The 24857-nt window shown below is 45.5% G+C and overlaps 1 protein-coding gene across 3 annotated transcripts in view; it reads left to right on the top strand.

Moving 5' to 3' along the window:
- The window catches only part of LOC128338087 (transmembrane protein 132D-like), a 438162-nt gene that overhangs the window by 378146 nt on the left and 35159 nt on the right, over window positions 1-24857 (top strand). For all 3 annotated transcript variants that reach the window (XM_053280000.1, XM_053279999.1, XM_053280001.1), the window contains one exon: window positions 14262-14405. In XM_053280000.1, coding sequence (XP_053135975.1) covers window positions 14262-14405 — 144 coding nt within the window. The remainder of the gene's footprint in view (window positions 1-14261; window positions 14406-24857) is intronic.

Below are 24857 nucleotides of genomic sequence, written 5' to 3' on the forward strand. Positions count from 1 at the left end.
AGGGCCTTCGGGCTACCATTTATTTTCTAGAAGTCCCTCAGGATGGTGCTATATCCTGATGGAGCATCACTCCCAGAGCTTCCCGTGTGGGGAAAGGGTGACCATGGAGTGTCGCTGTGAAACAGGTGGCGACAGGCAACCCCCCATTTTCCATCTCCCATTTCCATTTTCTATTTTACACTGCCAAAAATGCAAACTGTAAGTTTGCCTGTGAGAACGTTCACACCTCACAGCTATTCCGAACTAGTTTTCTGAACCTTAGAAATAAGCTGGCCATAAGGGACCCATGGGAAATGCCATTCAATTCTATTAGGAGCCATGGGAATGACACCTCCCATGAGCCCTTTTGCCTGGGATGCTGCCAAAGCATGACATTGCCAAAGATCAAAGAGAGACTTCCATGAGGAGGACTCCCTGCCACAACTGCAGCCCGTTTGGTTGGGGAATTGGGCTAAGCATTGAACCCAGTGTTCCTTACAGGCAGAAAGTAAAGGAACATAAGCCACGCCTTCCTGAGCAACCACTGCAGAAATACCTAATACTGGTAATACTTATTTTATTTTTTGCATTTTATATCCCGCTCTTCCTCCAAGGAGCCCAGAGCAGTGTACTACATACTTAAACCAGCGTGGTGTAGTGGTTAGAGTGCTGGACTAGGAGCGGGGAGACCCGAGTTCAAATCTCCATTCAGCCATGAGACTTGCTGGGCGACTCTGGGCCAGTCACTTCTCTCTCAGCCTAACCTACTTCACAGGGTTCTTGTGAAAGAGGAACTCAAGTATGTAGTACACCGCTCTGGGCTCCTTGGAGGAAGAGCAGGAAATACATGTGATTAACAACAACAACAACAATAATGATGATGATGATGATGATGTTTCTCCTCATAACAATCCTGTGAAGTAGGTTAGGCTGTGAGAGAACTGACTGGCCCAGAGTCACCCAGCAAGTATCATGGCTGAATGGGGATTTGAACTCGGGTCTCCCTGGTCCTACTCCAGCACTCTAGCCACTACACCACGCTGCCTCCTAATACCCACCCACCCCCCATGTGAACCAAGATGGGAGTGGAAAGTATGAATTCTATCTCAGAGTTAAATTTCAAAGAAAGGTTCTGAAGTGACACCAGAGGAGGTCGATTAAACCAATTTCCCCATGTTTGAAAGAGGAAAGCAGGGGGTCTTATCCAGCTGGAACTAAATACACCACAAGCATCTATGTCACATTATTACAACTAGGAGGCTGCATATTCAAAGAACTGCTTCAAGGCTCAGTCCTGGAAAATCGAAGGCAAGCTTCTTGTCAGCTAGTTCAGTACTGGTAGCAAGATCCTAAAACCTCCAAGGGGATCCTGACCCCTAAGAGCTGGCCTGCTAGATTAAACCCATTTCTCTGCAGATTGGTTGCTGAAGAGCGGCAAAACGGACAGCTAACTGGCAATGCACGCCTGGTAATTATCACTCCAGTTGATGAACTTGGTGTTAGGAGCAGAAACAGAGGCATCAGTCAAGAGTGGCTAGTTGCTTCTCTCGTACAGGAGGTGGGACACCCCTGGATAGGTAGGGGCCTGGGGCATCATTTAGAAGGAGAGGGGAGCAGTCCTACTAAAGCTTTGGGTTTGTCACATATTGGGGTCAAATATACCCCAGTTTGAGAGACTAGTTCTCATTGAGGAGGTCAGCTTTTGTCTGGACGGTAGCACTTCAGATTGTAAGTGGGGACCCAAAGGCTGGATAATTACCTCCAGCCCCTAAAGATGCCTCTAAACACTGGTGGCAGGGGAGCAACAGCAGGAGAGAGGGCATGGCCTCACCTCTTGCCAGTGGGCTTCTCAAAGGCATTTGGTTGCCCACTGTGGGAAACAGGATGCTCTTTGCCTGGGGCCTGATCCCACAGGGCTGTTCTGATGTTTGTATGACTGAATATTCTTTCATCTTAAACACACACACACGCACACACACAATTGGAAGTTAGGTGTCAAGAAGACAGGCCCTAGCCTTATCCTTGAAATGCTAGATTTCTGTATGCAAGTATTTTTGTAGGAAAGAGCACTCAGTCATGTGTGTGCCCAAATACAGTTTACCATCTCAGTACGACTTAGGCTGTGATCATAATTTTAAACAAAAACAATGAGATGTATTTGATGACTCCAATTTAGTGTGGGAGAATATGACATTACATGGATAACTGTTCACAGTTGTACAGACTATGACTGTAGAGCAAGGTAATCTGGGGTCTGTAATGATCCCCAGTGTTAATTCCTATGAGGTCTTGAAGACCCCAGTGCCTTATCCATGCACCTTTTCTTTCAACCCAATGTCTCCTGAAGATATGAGAACAAGACTGCATAGTAGAACACCTCTTTATCTTCATTGCTCTGTCAGGCTAAAGCAGATATTGCATTGCATTACACCCAGTATTGCATTATATCCAGTGCTGTACTAGCTGACAAGAAACTTACCTTAGATTTTCCAGGGCTGGGCCTTGAAGCAATACTTTGAGTGTGGAGCCTCCTAAGAGTAATACTATGACATAGATGCTTGTGGTATATTTAGTTCCTGCTGGATAAGATGCATTGTTAGACTAGGACGGGGAAGACCCGAGTTCAAATCCCCATTCAACCATGAAACTCACGGGGCGATTCTGGGCCAGTCATGTATCTCTCAGCCGAACCTACCTCACAAGGTTGTTGTGAGGATATAAATAACCATGCACACCGCTCTGAGCTCTACGGAGGAAGAGCGGGATATACATGTAAAGGAAATCAAAATAAAAATTTAGGCCCCTTGTATCTTAGGGTCACAGTATTTCATTTTCCTCCCATTCACTTTAACTGAGTGCAATGCCATTTCCATGAAAACGTACAAATGCACACATTGCAAAGTGCCACAGACAGCTGGTCTCTTTATTTTAGGCAGAGAATGAAATGGCCCAGGTTGGAGGGGAAGATAGCATTATATAGTGTGGGTCTGCCCAACTTAGCCCCCCCCAGCTGTTTTTGGACTACAACTCCCATAACCCCCAGCCACAGTTGCCAAAAGCCAGGGATGATGGGAGTTGTTGGCCAACATCTGCAGGGCCGAAGTTGAGCAGCCCTGGTGTAGTGGTTAGAGTGCCTTACTACAATTGGGGAGATCTGGGGTCAAACCTCTGCTCATACATTGCTCAGCCCAATCTCACAGCAATCCTGTGAGGATAAAATGCGAGAAGTGAATAATATATGCTCCACTGAGGCAGCCGTAGCTGTGTAGTAGAGCATCTACATGCCATGTAGAAGGATGAGGGGAATGACATGTGGCAACATTTCCAGGTAGGGCTGGAGAAACCCCTTCCAAATGCTGGGGAAGCTGCTGCTAGTCAGTGCAGGTGGGACCGAATTAGAGGAATCAACTGTCTGACTCAGTAGGCAGCAACTTCCTGTGTTCCCATGACTGTCAAACCACTTTAAGGGGTGAGGCTGTAGCATAATGGTAGAGCATCTGTTTTGCACGCAGAAGGTCCAAGGCTCAAGCCCCAACATCTCCAGAGAGGGCTGTGAAAGACACTCCTGAAATCTGGAATGCCGTTGCCAGACCGTGTAAGACGATACTGTGCTGTATGGACCAATGCTCTGACTCACTATCATTCCTAAGTTCCTGTGAGCTCCTTGGGAAAACGACGGGATAGAAATATAAACCGCAAATGAAGTCTGTAAATGTTTGTTATATGCCTTTGGGGGTCAGCGCGATAACCCCAGTAGCAGGGGAGGGTTTTTCCAGACATTGCATTTCATTCGAGCAAAAGCAGGTTCGTTGATGCACCCGCGTATGCCGAAAGAAATGGGGTTGAGACGGGATTCGAACCCATTGGGGCCGCAGGATGCAGATGAAGGCAGCCTCCACTTTGATTTCACCACCGGGGCAAGCTTGGGGAGCTTGCCTTTGAAGTCCTCCCCGAAAGCGTTCCGTTTTGTAGCTGGAAACCCTTTAAACGGCCTGACATCTCCCCCCCCCCGCTCCCGCCCAGCGTCCTCTCCACCAGCCCTGAGGGCCTTAAGAGCTTCTGTGTTCAGTTTGGTTAACCGTGAGCCCGCACATCAAAAGCTTCTGCATGTCAGCCTGTCACTCCGAGGAGCCGCTGTACCGACCGTGTGTGTGTGAAATTCTGATTGGGGTGTGCTAATTTCCCGTGACATATCCGTAGCCATCTCGGCAATTCAGCCATATCAGATGCAATTGTAGACGTGTGGACCTTTCAACCACAGCTCTAGTTCTTTGCTTCTTGGAATGGGGTGGTGGTGGTGGTGGGGAGTTTGGTTTTAAATTCAGTCTGTGTTGTTTTCTCCTTTTAGCGATGCAAAAAAATAATAATTCACGATCTGCTTATTTGTAGTGGGGCAGGGGAAAGCCGAAGAGAAGCTCCCCCTGCAAAAAAAAAAAAAAAAAACAGCCACCAAATGAGCGATCAGCTGAAGAACTTGGTGGGGGATCAGCAATTACCTATGCATAATATGGGGCTTTGTGGGATTACAGCTTGATGCCGGGGAAAATAAATAGCAATTTCTCAAAAGAATTGGAGCCTAACAACCTGCCGGCTTCAGAACGTGGCCGGTTGTCTGACTTTGATAAGCAGGCACCGTGCACGGGGGAGATCTTCCTGTTTTAGAGTCACGGCCTGTTTGCTGACAACCCATGAAATAGCTCAGTGTCCTTCATTGTAAGGCCCCGGGAGGGTGCAAGTAGCCGCTCCCATTCACCCTAAGTGCGACTGCCTGACTAGTCTTTTATTGGGCCTGTGTGAAGCTTTGGCTGAGGAGAGGAGAGCTGGTAGCAAGTATGAACAGTCCTGTTTGCTAAGCAGGGTCTGCCCTGGTTTGCTTTTGAATGGGAGGCACTGTAAGATCTTCCCCTTAAGGGATGGGGCCGCTCTGGGATGAGCACCTGCCTGCTTGCATGAAGAAGGTTCCACGCTCCCTCCCTGGCATCTCCAGTCCTTTAAAGGGTTCACTCATTGCATCTTAACTCAGGACCCCCCCAAATATTGTGCATGAACTGAGCCTTCCTGCTCAGGCTGGTTTGGAGTCTTGAAATCCCTGCAAAATAAAAGTTTGCCTCAACCATGGAGGATCTAGGAGATGCCTTTGTATGCTAGGCGTTCCCTCCTTTCTAATCCAAAGATGATCTGTTAATCCAATCTCATCAAACATGAGAATTTAGTTATAAATAAATGTGAACGGTAGCGACAACTGTTCCTTTCCCATTTCCAGCACAGTTTCTGTTGATGTCAGAAGGAAAGGAGGGGTGATTTCTGAATCTGGCCACCTCCTCGGGGATGTCAAACATTTTAGAGTATATTGGTTTAGAAGCTTACTAAATTTAAACAGAAGCATTAACACGGCCTTAGGCTCTCTTGACAGATATAAACTCTTCCTTGGGGGGATTGCGGTAATGCTGTCTAATCAGCTTAAGGAGTTAATTAAACAGCTGTCACTTAGCTTCTTAATTCTACGACTTGATACTAAATAAGATTTGAAATTAGTTATGCATGGCTGAGGCGTGATCCTTGACGCGCTGGAGATGGCTCCCAGCTGAAGAGCAGGGAGACAAGGCTCTGTGTAGGAGGGTGGGAATCAAGAGATGTGGGATGCTGGAAGACAGCATGCCTGGACTTCCACCAACACTGCAGGGCTGATGCTTCTTGAATTCTCCCTAAATACATCCCCCACCCCAGATGCTGTAGTCCTGTCTAGCCCATGGTAGACTAGATAGAGCAATGGGCTTCTTGCAGGCATCTGGTTGGCCACTTATCCTGGAAGGATCCAGGAGTGCTACAGACCTTGGACAACTCCAAGTGCAGAGAGTCAACAGCCCCACGGCTAGTGCCGAGCAAGATCACAGGAGCTACGTGATGGAACCTTAAGGGAATGTTGCTCCAGCAGATCACAGGAACCTGGAAATCAACCCTATGTGAATGTTGCTCTAGCAAATCACAGGAGCTGGGTAAGGCAACCCTAAGGGAATGTTGCTCCAGTAGATCACAGGAACTGGGAAATCAACCTTAAGGAAATGTTGCTCCAGCAGATCACAGGAGCTGGGTAACGCAGCCTTAAGGGAATGTAGCTCCAGCTGATCACAGGAGCTGGGTAATGCAACCTTAAGGGAATGTAGCTCCAGCTGATCACAGGAACTGGGAAATCAACCCTATGAGAATGTTGCCCCAGCAGATCATAGGAGCTGTATAAGGCAACCCTAAGGGAATGTTGCTCCAGTAGATCGCAAGAATTGGGAAATCAACCTTGAAGAAATGTTGCTCCAGTAGATCACAGGAGCTGGGTAATGCAACCCTAAGGGAATGTTGCTCCAGCAGCTTTTTATATCAGACTGTTGGTTTTTATTGGCTGCTGCCCACGCAGAAGAATTGGTTCCACCCCTTTCCTAAGAAAGCCTCTGTATCTTAAAGGGATCTTGCTTGATTTTTAAAGCATTGGCTCTGGTGACAAGGGCAGTGGGGATTCTATTGAAACTGATGGCTCTTCAAAGGCGTCCTTGAGTTGGACAACAAAGACAGGGCTGTGTCCTCAGGTCATGGTGAAAGTGCTGGCTAGGGTTCCTCTGGGTCTCCTGGTTTTGAGGGTTCCAGTGGCATGGCATCCTCTAAGAGCTGAGCCCCAGATTCTTCCCACCCTGTATCACATCCAGAATCGTCTGGCTCATCCTCCAGTTGGTGGTGTCCTAGATCCAGAGTCATTATAACACTGTGGAAAGCAGGATGCTGGAGTATCTGGACCATTGGCCCAGCAGGGCTCTTCTTCGGTTCCTATTTACTGTGATAAGATTTGAATTGTTGTGTGCAGAGGCAGCTTGCTTCTGAATGCGAGTTGCTGAGGAGCAAATACAAGGGGAGGGATGCCCTGCTTTCTGGGCTTCTTGGAGGCATCTGATTGGTTACTGTGGAAAACAGCATGCTAGACTTAAACAGATCTTTGCTCTGTTGCAGAATGCCTTGGCCTGAAGTTCTCAGCATGAGCTCTATGACTGAGCTCATCTCATAAGGCTGGAGTATAGAAAGTGCTCATTCCAAAGGCCATCAACTAGACATCTAGCCCAATTTTGGGATAGCAATGTAGGAAGCTGCCTTATACCAAGTCCTAGGAACATAGGAAGCTGCCATATACCAAGTCAGACCTTTTGGTCCATCTAGCTCCAGATTGTCAACACAGACTGGCAGCGGCTTCTCCAAGGTCGCAGGCAGGAATCTCTCCCAGCCCTATCTTAGAGATGCCAGGGAGGGAACTTGGAACCTAGACACTTTTCCCAGAGTGGCTCCATCCTGAGGGGAATATCTTACAGTGTTCACACTTCTAGTCTCCCATTCATATGCAACCAGGGCGGGCCCTGCTTAGCTAAGGGGACAAGTCATGCTTGCTACCACCAGACCAGATCTCCTCTCAGTCAGAAAATCAGTCCTTCTGGCTCAGTACAGTCTACACTGCCTGGTAGTAACTCTCCAAGGTTTCAGGCAGGAGTAGTTCCCAGCTCTACTAGGAGATGTTGCCAGGGATTTAAGGCTTTCTGCATACAAAATAGATGCTCTACCACTGAGCTGCAGCCCCATCACTACAGGAAGCTGCCTTATACTGAGTCAGACCATCTAGCTTAGTTTTGTCTACACTGACTGGCAGCAGCTCTCCAGGATTTCAGACAGGAGTCTTTCCCAGCCCTACCGGAAGATGCGGCCAGTGACTGAACCTGTGACCTTCTGCATGCAAGCAAATACCCTGCCACTGAGCTGTGGCACCATTGCCTAATATCTTACAGCAGAAAATGCTCACCCATCCAAATGCAAACCAGGGTGGATCCTGCATAGCAAAGGCAGCAATTAATGCTTCCTACCACAAGACCAGGTCTCCTCCCCAAAGGTTGTGCATCCCAACCCTTCTTTCTTCCTCCAATGTACGCTGTTTCTTAGATGCTCAGCTCAAGATTTCTGTGGTAGCTGATGGAATTCAATTGCTGAGCCTGTCCCTGGAACTTAAACAAATACATCTGTATTGTGCTTTGCAATCTGGAATCTTGCTAATGTGTTGGAACATTTTGATGATACTTTAATGACTCTTTAATTCTGTGTTGTATTAAGAAAAAATCCACAGCTGATTATAGTTAATGCTAATGTGTTTATCCACAGGCTCCCCATGTATTAATTGATGGGATAACAAATATTTAAAAAAATCACTTAAAATATACATAAGCAGTTTGGAACCCGGCATGGGTCTACAGGCTTCCTGATAGGGAAGTGCACAAAAATGATTTGCTGGTTCGGTTCGCATCTGAACCGGACTTGAACCAAACCAGGCATGGTTGGTTTGGTCACCCCAAACGAGGGGCCCAGCTCAGCTCAAATTCGAGCCAGTTCAGGGCTGGTTCGGGGATGCCAGGGACTTTTTCTCCCTTGGGTGACACTGCTGCAGCCAGCGGGGGTGGGGGGGTCTATGGTAGTTCACCTTCCCCACGCTGGCCTCCCTCCCGGTCTCCCATGGGCCATTTTGGCCCATTTGGGGGCCATTTCGGCCCTCTCTGGTGGCCATTTGAGGGTGCCATGCATGCACACGGGACGTATATATGGCCGAGTTGACCCAGCCATGCAATTGACCCATGCACATGCACAGTAACCTTCAAAATGGTCACCGCGAGCTCAGCGAGGACCAAAATGGGAGACCAGGGGGAGGCCAGCAGGGAAGAGGGAACTGCTAGAGACCCCCCCCCCTCAAGCTATAGCAGCACCCCCCAAGGTCTTGGTAAGTCTGCAATTTTTAAAAAAAACAAAAAACCCGGCCACGGATCATCAACCTCGAGCTGAATTGAGCAGGCTCAATGGTGAACTGGCTCGAGATCAAGCCAGTCGAGATCAATGTTGAACTGGCTCGAGATCAAGCACCTCCCTACTTCCTGAATATCCATGTTCACAGGGGGAACATTCTTCTAAGAATTTTGCAGATTGATCTAAAAACATTTTACTATTGTAGGAAATAATATAATAGATCTCTCTGATAACCGCATTTTTCATTGCTGCGTGACCCTCACCTCCAGCAGCAGCTGAAACTGACACAGATGAGGAGGCAATCAAAGAGAGAGAAATAAAGGATTCAAGCAACGTAAGAAACTGCTGTCTACTGAGTCAGACCATTAGTCCATCTAGCTCGGTATTGTCTACTCTTAATGGCAGTTCTCCAGAATTCCAGGTAGGAGTTTCTTTCAGGGAGCAGATGCAGATTATTCAGAAGCAAAATCGACTCTGAAAGGAGAGACAGAAATGCACTGAAGGCGTTGGAGGGACAGGGGGCTACAGATTATCCATTATTGCTCTCCCACGTCAAATTCCTCCTCCTTCAGGTTCTAGGAACATAGGGAGCTGCCTTATATCCAAGTTCTAGCCAGCTCAGTATTGTCCGCACTAATTGGCAGCGACTCTCCAAGGTTTTGATCCGGAGTCCCTCTCAGCCTTACCTGGAGATGCTACCAGGGATTGAATCTGGAACCTTTTGCTTGCAAAGCAGAAGCTCTACTGCTGACATATAGCCCCCTCTCCAATACAGGAGTCTTTCCCAGGCCTACTTGGAGATGCCAAGATTTGGACATGGAACACTGTATATGCACTGTATATACAGGGGTGCACTGTATATGCACCCCTGCTAACTTGGCAAAGAGGCACCTTTTAATGTGTTGATTCTCTTTATTTAGGAGGGGGAGAGTAACTGGCCCTATCCACCCCCAGAACAGCATGCCTTCAGTGACTGTTGCTGGTGTCTATCATATGTTTCTTTTTAGATTGTGAGCCCTTTGGGGACAGGGATCCATCTTATTTATATATTATTTCCCTGTGTAAACCACCCTGAGCCATTTTTGGAAGGGCAGTATAGAAATTGGATTATTATATTAATATTAATAATATGAATTATTATTAATTATTAATATGCAAAGCAGATGCTTTACCACTGAGATGTGCCTCCATCCCATTCTGAATAAGCAATTAATGAATCCATGGTATCTTCCAGGAGGAGATCTTGTCTTGTGGTAACAAACATGAATTGTCCCCTTTGCTAAGCATGGTCTACCCTGGTTTGTACTGGAATGAATATTCAGAAGGAAAGCATTATAATGATGAATATTCAGAATAATGAATATTCTGAACGAATATTCAGAATTGAATGAATATTCAGAATTGAATGAATATTCAGAATGGAACATGTGACCCTGCTGGTCATTTTGCTACCTGACATCAACTGGCACCAACGTTATAAATTCAGAGTGCTACAAATGATCTCCTTGCATTCACTATGAAAATCATCAGTAATTGGGTGTGTGTGTTTTTGCACAAAAATATTTGCTTTGGAGATCCACTTTTGCTAGATAGTCTCACAAACAGCATTTCTCCTCCTAGCTATAGCATACTCTCTCATAATCCTCTCTTAGTTATGGATGAGGAATGTAATATTTATTCAAAGGAGTTCTATAGTGTTTAAACATATTCTCTGTGTGGTTTCCCTTATTGATGAATTAGTGACTGTTTAGATTTCACATTCTTTAACATTCTGGGAAATGACCTGTAAATCTCGCCTAGGCTAAATAAGTATCATGTTCATTTCTTCAGAATGAAATACTTTCTTAAGGTATTTTCCCCAGGAGATCCTTAAGTCTCTCCTGCCATTACAAGAATGATAGACAAACAGTTTCCAGAGATTCCACCTGCTGTTTAATCTGGTCAAAATGCTTGTTTTTGTTCTTCAGTTGAATGAGAAATGTAAGGCTGGTGTGGGAGGAAGGAGTGCTCCATGTCCATGCATGTACAATCATGGAAACGGGATTTGTGCTTTATAAAAGCATTCAAGTTCATTTGTGCATAGAATGCCTGTGTGTTCCTTTGGTGAGAGTGATGGGCAAACTCCCCCCAGCTCAGCTCAAAATTGACTTGATAATTACGTGCTTTCTTAGCAAGAGCTCAGCTCAGAATTGGCTTAACAATTGTGTGCTTTCTTGACCAGAGCTCAGCTCAGGATTGACTTGACAATTATGAGCTTTCTTGACCAGAGCTCAGCTCGGCTTGATAATTATGAGCTTTCTTGGCAACATTGTGTTGGGAATTGGCTCTGATTATGGCCTTGGGCAGCTTTAAATGGGAAATAGGCACATTTAAGGGGAACGGTTCTATTGACATTTATTTATAATGACAGGGACATAGGAAGCTGCCTTACATCGAATCAGACCATTGGCCCATCTAGCTCAGTACTGTCTGGTACTGGCAGTTGTTTCCCCAAGGTTACAAGTTACTCTACTTGGAGATGCCAGGGAGGGAACTTGGGGTCTCAGATGCTCTTCCCAAAGCAGCCCCATCCCCTAAGGGGAATATCCTATGGTGCTCTCATGTGGTCTCTCATTCAAATGCTAACCAAGGCAGACCCTGCTTAGCAAAGGGGACCATTCATGCTTATTACCAGAAGAGAATAAGACAAGCAGAATAACAATAATAATAAGATAATAAGACAAGCAGAAGATAATAAGACAAGCAGAAGTACTTTTTCACACAGCACATAATTAATCTATGGAATTCCTTGCCATGGGATGTGGTGATGGCCACCAGTTTGGATGACTTTAAAAGGGGCTTAGATTCAATGGCTACTAGTCTGATGGCTGTGGGCCATCTCCAGCCTCAGAGGCATGATGCCTCTCAATACCAGTTGCAGGGGAACAGCAGCAGGAGAGAGGGCATGCCTCACCTCTTGCCTGTGGGCTTCTCAGAGGCATCTGGTGGGCCACTGTGTGAAGCAGGATACTGGACTAGATGGGCCTTGTGCCTGATCCAGCAGGGATATTCTTATGTTCTATGATAGCTAAATGGAACATCCAAGTTCAGAGACAATACTACTGATTATCAGTTGTTGGGGGTGGGGACTTCAGGGGAGGGTTTTCAGACCTTGCTTGTGGGCTTTCTGGAGGCATTAATTGCATCCAAAAGGTCAAGGATCCATATAACCACTTCTTGGATTTGACATCTTGGGGTTGGAGACAATGAGGCTGTTCTCACGTGCAGACTGGGTGAAGGCAGCCAAGACTGGGCTTAGCTGTGCAGGAGAACCGCTGGCCACAAACCCGCCAAAGAGACCCAAGCGCACCCTTAACCCAAGTTAAATGATCATGTGTTGGCACCACACCCCACGCATGGCGCCAACACTCCCAGCCAGTGCTAAGAAGATCCCCCCAATGCACTAAGTACTCACACTCACACACTGCATTATCGGATTTCAACCCTCCAGTCCAACACAGACCCAACAATCATCTGCAGCCGAGGTATGTTTTAGCAGCCTTCCTCCCTGGTGCCCACAAGCCCTTCTCACTGATCATGAGAAAGGGCTCTATATCTAGCATTACATATTTTGGAAAAAGCAGTGGATCTTTTATTCTTTTTTTTACTAGAATAAAGTGTCTCCATTCCCTTAAGATGCCCAGAAAGCTCTTTCTGATCCATATCATATTAAATTAGAGAGAGTAGTGCTCACGTACCCCGTCCAAGAGACAGTTGGAAAAGCCGGCTTCTGATTTATTTCCTTTTCAATCCCTTGCTGACATTCCTTTCCACAGTAAAATCAGGTCAAACTTCAAAACCTCACAGTGTGAACTATTTAGATGAGAAATTATCACTCGGGGGGATTTGGAGTTGGCGGTTGGATGCTTTTTATTCATGGGAACCAGTAGAAATCAAGAATCGCTTGTTCTACCTCTGTGCCTCAGTTTTTATTTTTAAAATGCCTTGGAATTCTGAATAAGTAAAAAATTCAGGAAGCCAGGAGTTTCTGTACCCAGGGTGCAAATCAACAGTAACTTCACAGGAGACAATGGAACTTCTTTTGATTTATAGTAGGGTGCACTAGAGAGGGAAAATCAGCCCTAATTGTGCGCTTCGAAGAGCACTCATGAACTAAAATGTGCTGAATGGAGAAGCGTAATTTGACCCGAGTTATGAATGACTGAAAAATCTAGGTAGCTACATGGGTCCACTTGGGGGGTATCAAAAAGTAACAAAAGGGTAATTAATTTAGGTCCCATTAAAATGTCCAAGGAGTAGGGGATGGGACGCCAACTTCCTCCAGTTCTATGCATGTTTTCTTTGAAATAAGTTCAATGAACTTGACTCCATACTAAGTGCAGTTGGGAGATGGGGCTGAAGCTCAGAGGTAGGGCATTTGCTTTGGATGCAGAAGGTCCCAGGTTCAATCCCTGGCATTTCCAGGTAGGGTTGATAAAATATTGGCAAGGAGGCTATGACTGAGTGTATTGTTGCTCAGCTGTATTGACCCTAACGCTAACCCTGCTCTGAATGCAGAAGGTCTCAAGTTGGGCTGGGATCTTCAAGCATCTTCAAGTCAGGCTGGGAAAGACTCCTGCCTGAAACCGTGGAGAGCTGCTGGTGGTCAGTGTAGACAATACAGAGCTAGATGGACCAATGGTCTGACTCAGTATATGGCAGCTTCCTGTGACTGCAGACTTTGATTAGGTTAGGTTGTGCTTGAAGCAAAAAAGATTGTGGGTCAGTTGCACTGGAGGCCATCTTGGACAAAGTAGCAATGACTTCTAAGACCTGTGTGAGCCTGAGACGGGGAGTTTAATGCTACCACCTTAGTGTACACATCCTCCTCTTTCCCTTTCTTAAAGTGGGGGCAGAAGGGCATCAAAATCTGTTGCCTGAGATGACCCACTCACCTCGCTTCATGGAAGGACTACTCCTGGGTGGTTCCTAGTTTCCCTTTGGAAATATAACCAAGAGTCAGCAGGTATTCAGATCTGCTTCTAGTACTGTTCAGAAGGCCCAGTCCATTGCTGCTCTGTATTTTGTGTGTTTCTTTAAACTTTTAATTAGAGTTGTATTTTTATATTCCATTTTAATATTTTTATTGTGTAGCTGTTTTATAGTCTTCTATTGTTTTAAATGTTTTGTAAACCACTTTGAGATTTTTCTTAATGAAAGGCGATATAAAGATTTGATGATAAATTAACAATAGATAAATTTGTTTCTTTAAGCAGTGGTTCTGTTGGGTTCAAAATGGTTCACCAAGAGAAGCATTTCTAACCATGGTTTTGCTGTATGTTTGGCAGTTGAGACCATATTTAGGGTTGTAATCTGTGGTTATCACAAACCGTGGTGTAAATGTCTGAACTGAGCCCATGTATCTAATATGGACATGTTACAAGCCTTTGGGTAGCCATGGCCACTGAGAACTATGCCTTGTCTTGTAGGAAGCCGAGATCCTGAATACCGCCATCCTCACTGGGAAGACTGTAGCCGTTCCTATTAAGGTCATCTCAGTGGAAGATGATGGAACCATCACTGACCTTCTAGAATCTGTGGAGTGCCGGTCCTCTGATGAAGATGTGATTAAGGTAGGGCTTTGAATTGTAGCTTTACAGAAAGAGCAATCTCAGTTTTGTCACCACGAAGATGGGAGCTGCAGTCTTGTTGTGGGCTGCCTCTCTGCTGCCGGCACAATGCATTGTGGGATACTTCCTCCTAGAGATCCCCAATGAAGTAAGCTCTGGTGTGCTGTTCATGTGGAGCACGGAGAATTGCCTAGTCATGTTGGGGAAGGCAGGTATACTGCCTTTTGTCCAGCCCTCCCTAGTCACCAGGGAGTTTGGTCATCTGAATGACCTCAGTATGTCCCAGTTGGTACAAGGTTTGAGGTTTCCAGCACCAGAATCAATTAAAGCACTTGTGTGGCAGGCCTACTGCTCCTGCCTGCTCCTCACAGCCGTTCTGTCCCATGCTGGTCTTCTGATGGTTTCCCAAGATGACAGTCCTTCCCTCCTCCCCGCAATCGCTCCTTGCTCTTCTCTTCCTCACCTTCCTCCCAACATCCCACACCCTTCGGCAATCGTTGCTCAGCCCCCATTGCCTGGACATTCTCTCTGGCATCAGCCACATAGGTTGGGGAAAGAGTGGGCGAAAAAAGTGTTCCGCTTCAAAAAGCAAGCAATACAAATATTCCGAATGTTTATATATCGCTTTTTGACATAGCGGCTCCCAACATGGCTTGCACAGCAAAAGGAATGAGAAAATGGCCCCCGGTCGCCAAAGGGGCTCATAATCTAAAACAAACGAGGAAGACACCAGCAAGAAAATGAGAGCTGGAGGCGATTCTCACGACCGCCAAAAAGTGGGCTAAGGGAGCCTAGTCAGCTTTTTGGAGGCCGTGTGCTCCAATGGAAGCCTCATGGCTCCCAGCCGCAAACCCCGCTAATTCCCCCTCCCCTTAGCCCAGGTTAGCGGAGCGAGTGCGCCGATAACCCGGATTTTTTGGTTGTGTGCAAGCAGCCTCCTGGGCTCAGGGGTCTCTCCAGGATGCCCCGCATGCTCACACAGAGCATCCTGGAACTTCCAGGGGACATGTGGCCCCCGATCCACACAGCACCCTCCGGCTCCATAACAGAGCCGTCCGTCCAACACCATCCACTGCCGGGTGGCCAGTCTGGCAGCCCAGGGCTTCCTGCCTGCTCATCTGTGGGGACAGTGGGCTAAGCCCGCTCTTCCCGCAAACCTCTACCCAGCGAGTCTCACTGATCGTGAGACTCGCCTCCTGGTCTTGTGGTAGCGAGCATGAATTGCCCCCTTTACTAAGCAGGCTCCCCCACTAAACACAAGACTTCTCTGTTTAGAAAGTTGCAATATATGAATTGATTTATTGAGGATGTAACCCACTTTCGGAACGCCTGTTGAAAAGCGCAATGAACACCTTGCATTCATAAATGGGAGGAGAGTTGGTCTTGTGGCAGTGAGCATGAACTGTCCCATTTGCTAAGCAGGATCCACCTTGGTTTGTATTTGAAAGGGATACTACATGTGAGCAATGTAAATATTCCCCTTAGGGAATGGGCCATAGCTCAATGGTAGAGCATCAGCTTTGCATACAGAAGGTCCCAGGTTCAATCCCCGGCATCTCCAGGTAAGGCTGGGCAAGACTCCTGCCTGAAACCTTGCAGGGCTGCTGCCAGCCAGTGTAGACAATAGTTAGCTAGATGGACCAGTGGTCTGACTCAGTAAAAGGCAACTTCCTATGTTCCTATCCAAAGATGCCTTTACAGATAGATAAATAATATGGGTCATTGTGCTTTGCTAAGCTCTAGGCCAGAAAAAAGAATCCTAAGTTTGCACACACAAACAGAAGAGCAGTTTCAACCAACGGGAAAGGACAGTGTGTTCCTCGTATCTCATTAGTTGCCCAGCTGAAATGTTTACGGCAAGTCCCAGGCAGGTAATGGTCATTTGCGTGGCTGTGGAAATCGAGGGAAGCTGTCCTAATGACCTGTTTTGCAAAGCTGTCAGCCTGTCCTGGTCTTTCAGCATCTCAAATAATTGGGGGTTCCTGGTGGTGGTGATGGCGTCTGTTGTTTTTAGCTCCCAAGGAGCTGGACTGATCTGTGAGACCCAATTAGTTATCTGGGGAAAGGAAGGTCAGTTTTGATCTCTGCTTGCAGGGGTGGAGAGCTGGTCTTGCAGTAGCAAGCATGAATTGTCCCCTTTGCTAAGCAGGGCCTGCCCTGGTTTGCATTTGGAGAGGTGACTACATGTCACCTCACCTCTTGCCAGCGTGGTGTAGTGGTCAGAGTGCTGGACTAGGATCAGAGATCCGAGTTCAAATCCCCATTCAGCCATGAGACTTGCTGGGTGACTCTGGGCCAGTCACTTCTCTCTCAGCCTAACCTACTTCACAGGGTTGTTGTGAAAGAGAAACTCAAGTATGGGCTCTGGGCTCCTTGGAGGAAGAGCAGGATATAAAATGTAAAAAACAAAACAAAATAATAATACATGTGAGCTCTGCAAAATATTCCCCTTAGGGGAAGAGGCCATAGCTCAATGGAAAGTCATCTACTTGCCATGCAGAATCTCCAGGTTTATTGGTTTTGTTTATTTAGCATATTTATTTATTTAGCATGTTTGTATACCACCCCAAACTCACGTCTCTGAGTGGTTTATAATAAAACAGATTAGAAACAGAGTTAGAGCAATTTAAAATAAGGATAGAATTCTATAAGTTAATGGAAAGCCTGAATGAATAACTGCGTCTTAGCAGCTCTTTTCAAATCTGCCCGAGATGGGGAGGCTCTCATTCGGACGGGGAATTCCAAAGCCTCAGGGAGGGCTTGGAGGTCGGGCTAGAGAGACTCCTGCCTGCTATCTTGGTGAGCCACTGCCCGTCAGTGTAGACAATACTGAGCTAGAAGGACCAAGGGTCTGGGGAAGGACTGTAATTCAGTGGTGGGGCATTTGCTTGTGTGGAGGACCCAGAGATCCACCAGACTAACAAGTGTGGGGAACAACCCTCTGGTTCTCCTGACTCCTTCACCGCTGCCACCAAGTGGGCTTTGGGTAAGGCTGATTCTACGGCATCAGCCCTGCCAGGAATTCAAAAAACCCAAACCAAACCTTAGTAGAGTGGAAAGGCCTATAGGCGTGGGGTGGAGACAATCAACAAGCTCTACTATATTAACAAGGAAGGTTTTTTTACTAGAAACAAAAGTTCCAATTAAAACATTACTTTGCAGAAAATCACAAAATAATATGCACAAAATAATATGCACAGAGCAAGTCAGGGAAACTAATAACTTCAAAGGGGCATCAAACTTTTCAGAGACTTGCTCTTCAGATTAATCCTTCCAGCAGTTTGCAGTATTGTCAGTTTATATGGCAGTTGGTACTTCAGGACTGGTACATATTGGGAGCAACAGATGCCCAGACCAATGATGTCCTGGTCCCAGCAGACCCGGCACAACCCAAATGCAATTTATCCAAGCAGCACTTCAATATCCATTTGCAATTAAAGTGCTACCAGAAGCATAAATAAATTTCTGCCACATCTGCTGATCCTGAATGAAGCTTGTGATCATAGTCAAATAAGCTGTGTTTGCCAGATCATCTGTCATTTACATAATGCATTGAGCTTATGGCCCTGTTTCCAAATTCTTTCGGAGGTATGGAGCTTTCTACATGGGAACTGCAAGCTTGGGGAAAGGAGCTGGAACTCTCCCAGAGTGGATCAGGCCCCTTAAAACCCTGTAATGGTTATAGATACCATTTCCCTGTCAGAACAGGCCCACAGTGTCAGCAAAGAACCTGTGTCCATGAGATCAAGAGTGTTGTGGCAGTGAGTGTGTTAAGTATGGGAAAGTAAGCGTGAGCATGAAAAATGGAAAATTAAGAACCGCACAGTGGTATATGAGTGTAATTAATATGCTACAACATTTTTCTTGTCTGTGCACACATACTTTGCCTAGGTGCATTCCATGGGATTTCATCCTACACAGAGTGGGAGAAAATCCTCAGAATGGGGAATTTGATGGCATTTTTGTACAAGGGTTTTATGTCCATTGGAGTAATGGGATCCACAGGAAGCATCTTTGGCCAATAGTTGTAGTAGTAGTAATAGTAGTAGTAGTAGTAGTAGTAGTAGTAGTAGTAGTAATTTTTATTTTAGTCACTGACCAGCATATACAGAAGAGCAAAAGTAAAAATGCCAATAATAAAACAAAATAAAATAAAAAGATGAAAATACATAAAACTCTTAAAGGTTCCTAGAAACATTTAAACATATTGGGGGAAACACCAACATCATTTATAGGGAAGCAGGGGGAAAGGAAAAACAACAACTCAAAAACCAACAGCTATCCTCAATAGATAATAATACTTAGTTGTGCAAATACATAACACAGTCTTACGAATTCTACCGGCAATTAGGCAGAACCTGGCAACTGCATATGGAATCTTATCATCCTGATCTGATAAAAGATAACATATGTAGAAATCATCAGAACAGCCTGGGAAATTTAATAAATGTGGCGTAATGTGCATATTACAGATGTCCCTATAAAAATTACAATATGATAGAACACGTGCTGTTGATTCTATGTCTCCAGTCCTGAATCACAGGGACAAAAGCACTTTGCAAACAGGATTTTGTTAAATCTGCCCTCAATCACTGCAGTGGGCAGGATATTAAATCGTGCTTAGGTAAACGCCCTGCGATGCTCGGTCACTATAATCTGGTTAAGATGTCTGGCAGGATGTGTGTTCAGAAATGGATTTCCCAGCACTACACCCCTTGGTATGAAACTTCGGTCTGTCTGCTGTTCTGCATCTAAGACTAGTAACATAGGAAGCTGCCGTATACTGAGTCAGACCATAGATCCATCTCGCTTAGTATTGTCTACACAGACTGGCAGCAGCTTCTCCAAGGTTGCAGGCAGGATTCTCTCTCAGCTCGATCTTGGAGATGCCAGGGAGGAGACTTGGGACCTTCTGCATGCAAGCATGAAGGTGTTCTTCCCAGAGCAGCTCCATCCCCTGAGGGGAATATCTTTCAGTGCTCACACATCAAGTCTCCCATTCATAGGCAACCAGGGCCGACCCTGCTTAGCTAAGGGGACAAGTCATGCTTGCTACCACAAGACCAGCTCTCTTCTTTGGGTAACCACCAACTTGGCTTGATCATAGCCCATCATAGTTAGTACTTGCAGTGATAGGCCATTAGTAAGCATAAGCAAGCAGATAGACCATAAGTGGTCTATCAACGTCCAGAAGAGGATTGCTATCTATCTATCTATCTATCTATCTATCTATCTATCTATCTATCTATCTATCTATCTATCTATCTATTGTGTTTATATACTGCCCCTATAAAATCTTGGGATGGGATGGGGGTTACAAATTAAAACACACACCAATTAAAACCTTAAATCATATAAAGCAAATTAAAATAACCCTCAATCAAACTTTGAATCTTTATAAACTAAAAGCCTAATAAATTAGGTGCATTTTCAAAAGTTGCTTAAAAACAGCCAGAGATGGGGAGGTTCTGGTTTCATTGCGGAGCATGTTCCAGAGCCCTGGGTTCCAGAACCCTAGAGGATGTCTGGTTTGGGGTCACCACCAAACAAGCCGGTGGTACAAATACGAATATGACCCGAGGCACTCTTACCCCTGGACTTTGGGGCCGAAGTCTCAGGCCTCCACAGCCCCTGGGGACCCCAAATCCTCTTTAGTCTTTCCCAGGTGGTTTGGTCCCCTGGTGGAGCAGGATGATGCTTAATTTGCAGGGGAGGGAGGCCTCCAAAGGCCTTTAGGTCCAGGCTCCAAAATGACCTAGGTGCATCTCTGAACACGACAAATATTTATATACCACTTTTCAACAAAAAGTTCCCAAAGCGACTTACAAAGAAAGAAAGAAAGAAAGAAAGGAAGGAAGGAAGGAAGGAAGGAAACGGTGGTAACTGCAACTGGACCTCCCCTGGGGGTCTTAATAGGTGTCAGGGTTCATGAAGAAGAATCTGCTCTCTTAAATAGGTATGTGGTTTCAGGATCTGGCTTAGAGGTGCCTGGACTACTCCCTTGACCTTTCCCATTGCTCTCTGTCACTTTTTACGTCACCTAACATCACTTGTGCATGCTTTGAATTTTTTAGCAGCTCAACTATTCTTCTATAACTGTACAGTTGTTTGTGGAACTGCAAGCTTTTCATCTAGATAGTGATCTTCACTATCTACTTTTGGCAAAAAGCCTTCAGCATGAGAGCCATTTCCCACTCTGCTGAGCTCCACACAGTGATGTGCTTTTCTCAGGGCTGGGAGGGCCCTTTAAAAGTGATCGTTCCTATACACCCTGCCCCCACTCCATGAATGATTTTATAAACCTCTAACATGGGTTTATAAAATAAATCTCTAATTGTCACATATTTTCCAAACTAAAAAGCCACAGATGCTGTAGCCTTGCCTCATAACCCCTGCTAACTGAGCAAAGAGGCACCTTTTGAAAGTAGTGATTCTTTTTATGTAGCAGGAGGAAAGCAACTGGCCCTATCCATCCCCAGCACAGCATCCTTCCAGTGGCTGTTGCTGGTGTCTATCTTCGGTTTCCTTTTTAGATTGTGAGCCCTTTGGGGACAGGGAGCCTCTTTCTTTCTTTCTTTCTTTCTTTCTTTCTTTCTTTCTTTCTTTCTTTCTTTCTTTCTTTCTTATCTATCTGTCTATCTATCTACCAGTGTGGAGAGCATTGCTGGTCTTGTGGTAGCAAGCATGACTTGTCCCCTTAGCTAAGCCTGGTCAGCCCTGGTTCAGGGCCACTGAGAGGAATTTTATCAGAGGGCACAAAGTTTATTTCGGGGGCCCTTCCCTTCTCCATTAGTCATCCTGTTTTTATCCGCTAAGGTTTTATGCCATGCGTTGTACCCTGTAAGGCCAAAAAGGGTATGGAATATGAGAGAGGGGTGGAATGGAGCACTCTGCTGATTTTCTGCATTTGAGGCCTTATGCTCCTTTATATTTACATGATAAACATAAATAAAATAAAATAAAAGAGGATCAGAGAGAAGAAAGCACATTTGATATGAACATCTTTGTTTATGCTGCAACCGAGATAAGGAGAAAGAATTCACATTGAAACATCCTTCTATATTGTAATGCAGATCAGATAATCAGAAGACATAATTATTAGTAAAAAGTAAAGAAAAGGTAGATAGGATTAGTATTTACTTTTTAAAAAGAGCTTTCCTGGCCTTTTTTTTTTTTTTTTGGTGAAAAATTTCAAATCACAGCATGAAAATTAATTGTTCTCGCAATGTTTGATTCAATACTTAGGCTGGCCAAATCCACAAGACGTTCCTGAGACACTGTAGACCTTAAATAATTCTTGATCAGCTTGAGTTTGCTAAATGATCTCTCTGCAGAAGCTACTGTTGCTGGAATTGTTAATAGTATTCTTAAGCTAACACAAACATTTGGGAAGAGGTCACCAAGTCTGTACTCTGTTAACAAGTTCAACAGATCTAATGGCTTTAACTGTGCATTCACAAAATTTGCTTTATGTACTGAGGGTAAACGTTGCATTTCTTTTCCAAAATCATCACCGTTAAGGTCAGCAGAATATTGCTCTGATAAAGATAAAGCTTTTCTCTCCACATCACTTTCAGACATGGTGAGATATTTCCACAAGAAATCAGTTTTTTCTGCCAACTGCTTAACAGCATTGAAGTGGACAGTTAATCCTTCTATAACATTGTCTACCAAAAAGTAAAACACACACTTTCTGAAGCAGGCCTCTTCTGGCGTTATCACCTGTGTCATTCATTTCCTCCAAGTTAGCATCAGGTGTGCTGTCATCATGTGGCCTTGCCCTCTTGCGCCTAACCCCACCACATTTACGGGAGAGTTTTATTTCCAATTTGGCTTCATTCCACATGCATTTCCAGTTGTTTTGAAGTTTTGTCAGATCTGTGAGGAGAGTTTCGATGTTTGCTACTTAAGCCAGCGGGGTGTAGTGGTTAGAGTGCTGGACTCGGACCGGGGAGACCCGAGTTCAGATCCCCATTCAGCCATGAGACTTGCTGGGTGACTCTGGGCCAGTCACTTCTCTCTCAGCCTAACCTACTTCACAGGGTTGTTGTGAGGAGAAAAAGGTTGTTGTGTACTAAGTATGTAGTACACCGCTCTGGGCTTCTTGGAGGAAGAGCGGGATATAAAATGTAAGTAAATAAATAAAAATAAATAAAAATAATACAATAAATAATAAAATAACATCCAGTGTGGCATCTCTAGCTTGGATAACCTTGTTGCAAATATCTATGCCAGCTAATATTTTGTACCACACAGCTGACATTAACACACAGGCAAAAGATGTCACCTATAATAAAACTCCATGGACTTCATTTCTTGTTTTGGCCATCAAATTTAGTTCTAGGAGGTCTTCCAGTGCCAATTTAATGCCAGGCAAATGAGCTGCAAAAGGCTTCACACATTCAGCACAATCTGACCATCTTGTTTCAGACTTACCATGAAGAGAACAACCAATATGGTTTTGTAGCAATTCCCACCACTTAGGGCTGGAACTGAACAGGTGGTACACAGTTTGAATTGTTCCGGAAAAGGTTATTGCTTCAGGTATGCATTCAGCAGCATCATTTCCACGTAAGTTGAGTGTGTGACAACCGCAAGGTGAAAAAAGTGCTGTTGAGCATTGTTCTTGTATTTTGGCTTGTGCGCCGTTGTTTTTTCCAGCCATACTTGCCCCATTATCTAGTAGGCTTGAGCTCTACAATCACTGAGAGGAATAGCATGTTCTTTCAGTGTGTCAGTTATCAACTGAGCAATTTCTTCCCCTCTTTTGTTGCTACAATCGGCAAACTTGAGAAATCTTTCTTGAATCTCATACTGCGTTTCTTTTCAAAGTACGTATCTCGAAAGAAATGTTGTTTGTTCAATATGGGTGGGATCTGGTGTGGCATCTACTATTACTGCAAAGTGAGGAGAGGCTCATCCACTGCCCCTCGGATCCGGCCCCATCTCCAGCCGCGTTGTCCTTCCCCCTTTGCAGACCACCTGCCCCTGCCCTGGGAAAGAGAATCGCCCCTTTGCCTCCTACCCTGTTCATCTTGTTCCCAGGCCTAAAGCCAGCCTAAAGAAGGGAGAGGTTTACACTCCACCACCACCACCGGGGAAATCACCCATTGCCCACGTCAATGCAGGGCACCATCTCATTGGTGTGGCCGCTGGGGCGGCTGTAGCAGCCGCTGCCATTGGCCAGCAGGTCGTTCAGCTCTTCCACTGAAATCTGGAACAGCCAATGGCTTATCAGAACATACCATATGTGATGCCTGATCTTCTGAATAGGCTTAGCCAAGCTGGCAATCATAGTTATCATCATTAGGCCACAAAAGTTCTATAGGTAAGCTATGAACATCAGCCCTATCTTGGAGATGCCAAGGAAGGAACTTGGAGCCTAGATGCTCTTCCCAGAGCGGCTCCATCCTCTGAGGGGAATCTCTTACAGTACTCACACTTGTAGTCTCCCTTTCATTTGCAACCAGGACAGACCCTGCTTAGCTTAAGGGGACAAGTCGTGCTTGCTACCACAAGACCAGCTCTCTTCCCTGTTGCACTAATTCCCTGTTGCAATAACAATAAATGAACTGTTGCAATAACGTGTAATATAGGTTACAGTTTACTTTGGCTCCCGGGCCCCCTTTTGGACCCTGGGCCCTGGTACGATGTACTCCCTGCACACACACACACACACACACACACACACACACACACACACACACACACATCATAGGCCCAGCCCTGGTTGCATATGAATGAGAGACTTAACGTGTGAGCACTGTAAGATCTTCTCCTTAGGGGATAATGGGGCTGCTCTGGGGAGAACCAAAGGTCCAAAGTTCCCTCCCTGGCAGCATCTCCAAGATAGGGCTGAGAGAGACGCCTGCCTGCCACCTTGGAGTAGCTGCTTCTGGTCTGTGGAGACAATACTGAGCTAGATGCTCTGACTCTGTATAAGGCAGCGTCCTGTGTTCCTAAATTCTTTGGGAACTTTTGTTGGAGAGCACTATATACATATCCGCCGCATTCATATTCATAAGGAAGGTGCTCCAGGCCCTGATCATCTTGGTTGCCCTCTTCTGTACCTTTCCCAGTTCTACAATGTCAAACTCTGAACAAAGCCTGTTCCCCTGTGTGACATCTGCCACTTGTCCAATTCTAAACAGGGCTTATCCAGCCTGAGGATATGTGCCTTTCCCCCTCTCTCTTTTCAGTCAGCCATGGCTTTGCCCAAGAGATGCTTCACATGATGAGCGGATTATCTTTTGCTGATTTTTTTAACACCTTCAGTTTCTGAATTTCATATCCGGCATTAAATCCAATCTCTTCTTTGTGATGTATATGTATGTCAATGCACAATTCTATTACAACTCTCCCTTCTGCTTTTTCAATTTCCTCTATTATTCGTAGTTCAGCTCGGTAATATCTTCTCAGAAGCTAAGTCGCTGGCTGCCACTTCATATTTATGAA

The sequence above is a fragment of the Hemicordylus capensis genome, chromosome 15 (assembly GCF_027244095.1).
Source record: "Hemicordylus capensis ecotype Gifberg chromosome 15, rHemCap1.1.pri, whole genome shotgun sequence".
NCBI classification, from domain to species: Eukaryota; Metazoa; Chordata; class Lepidosauria; order Squamata; family Cordylidae; genus Hemicordylus; species Hemicordylus capensis.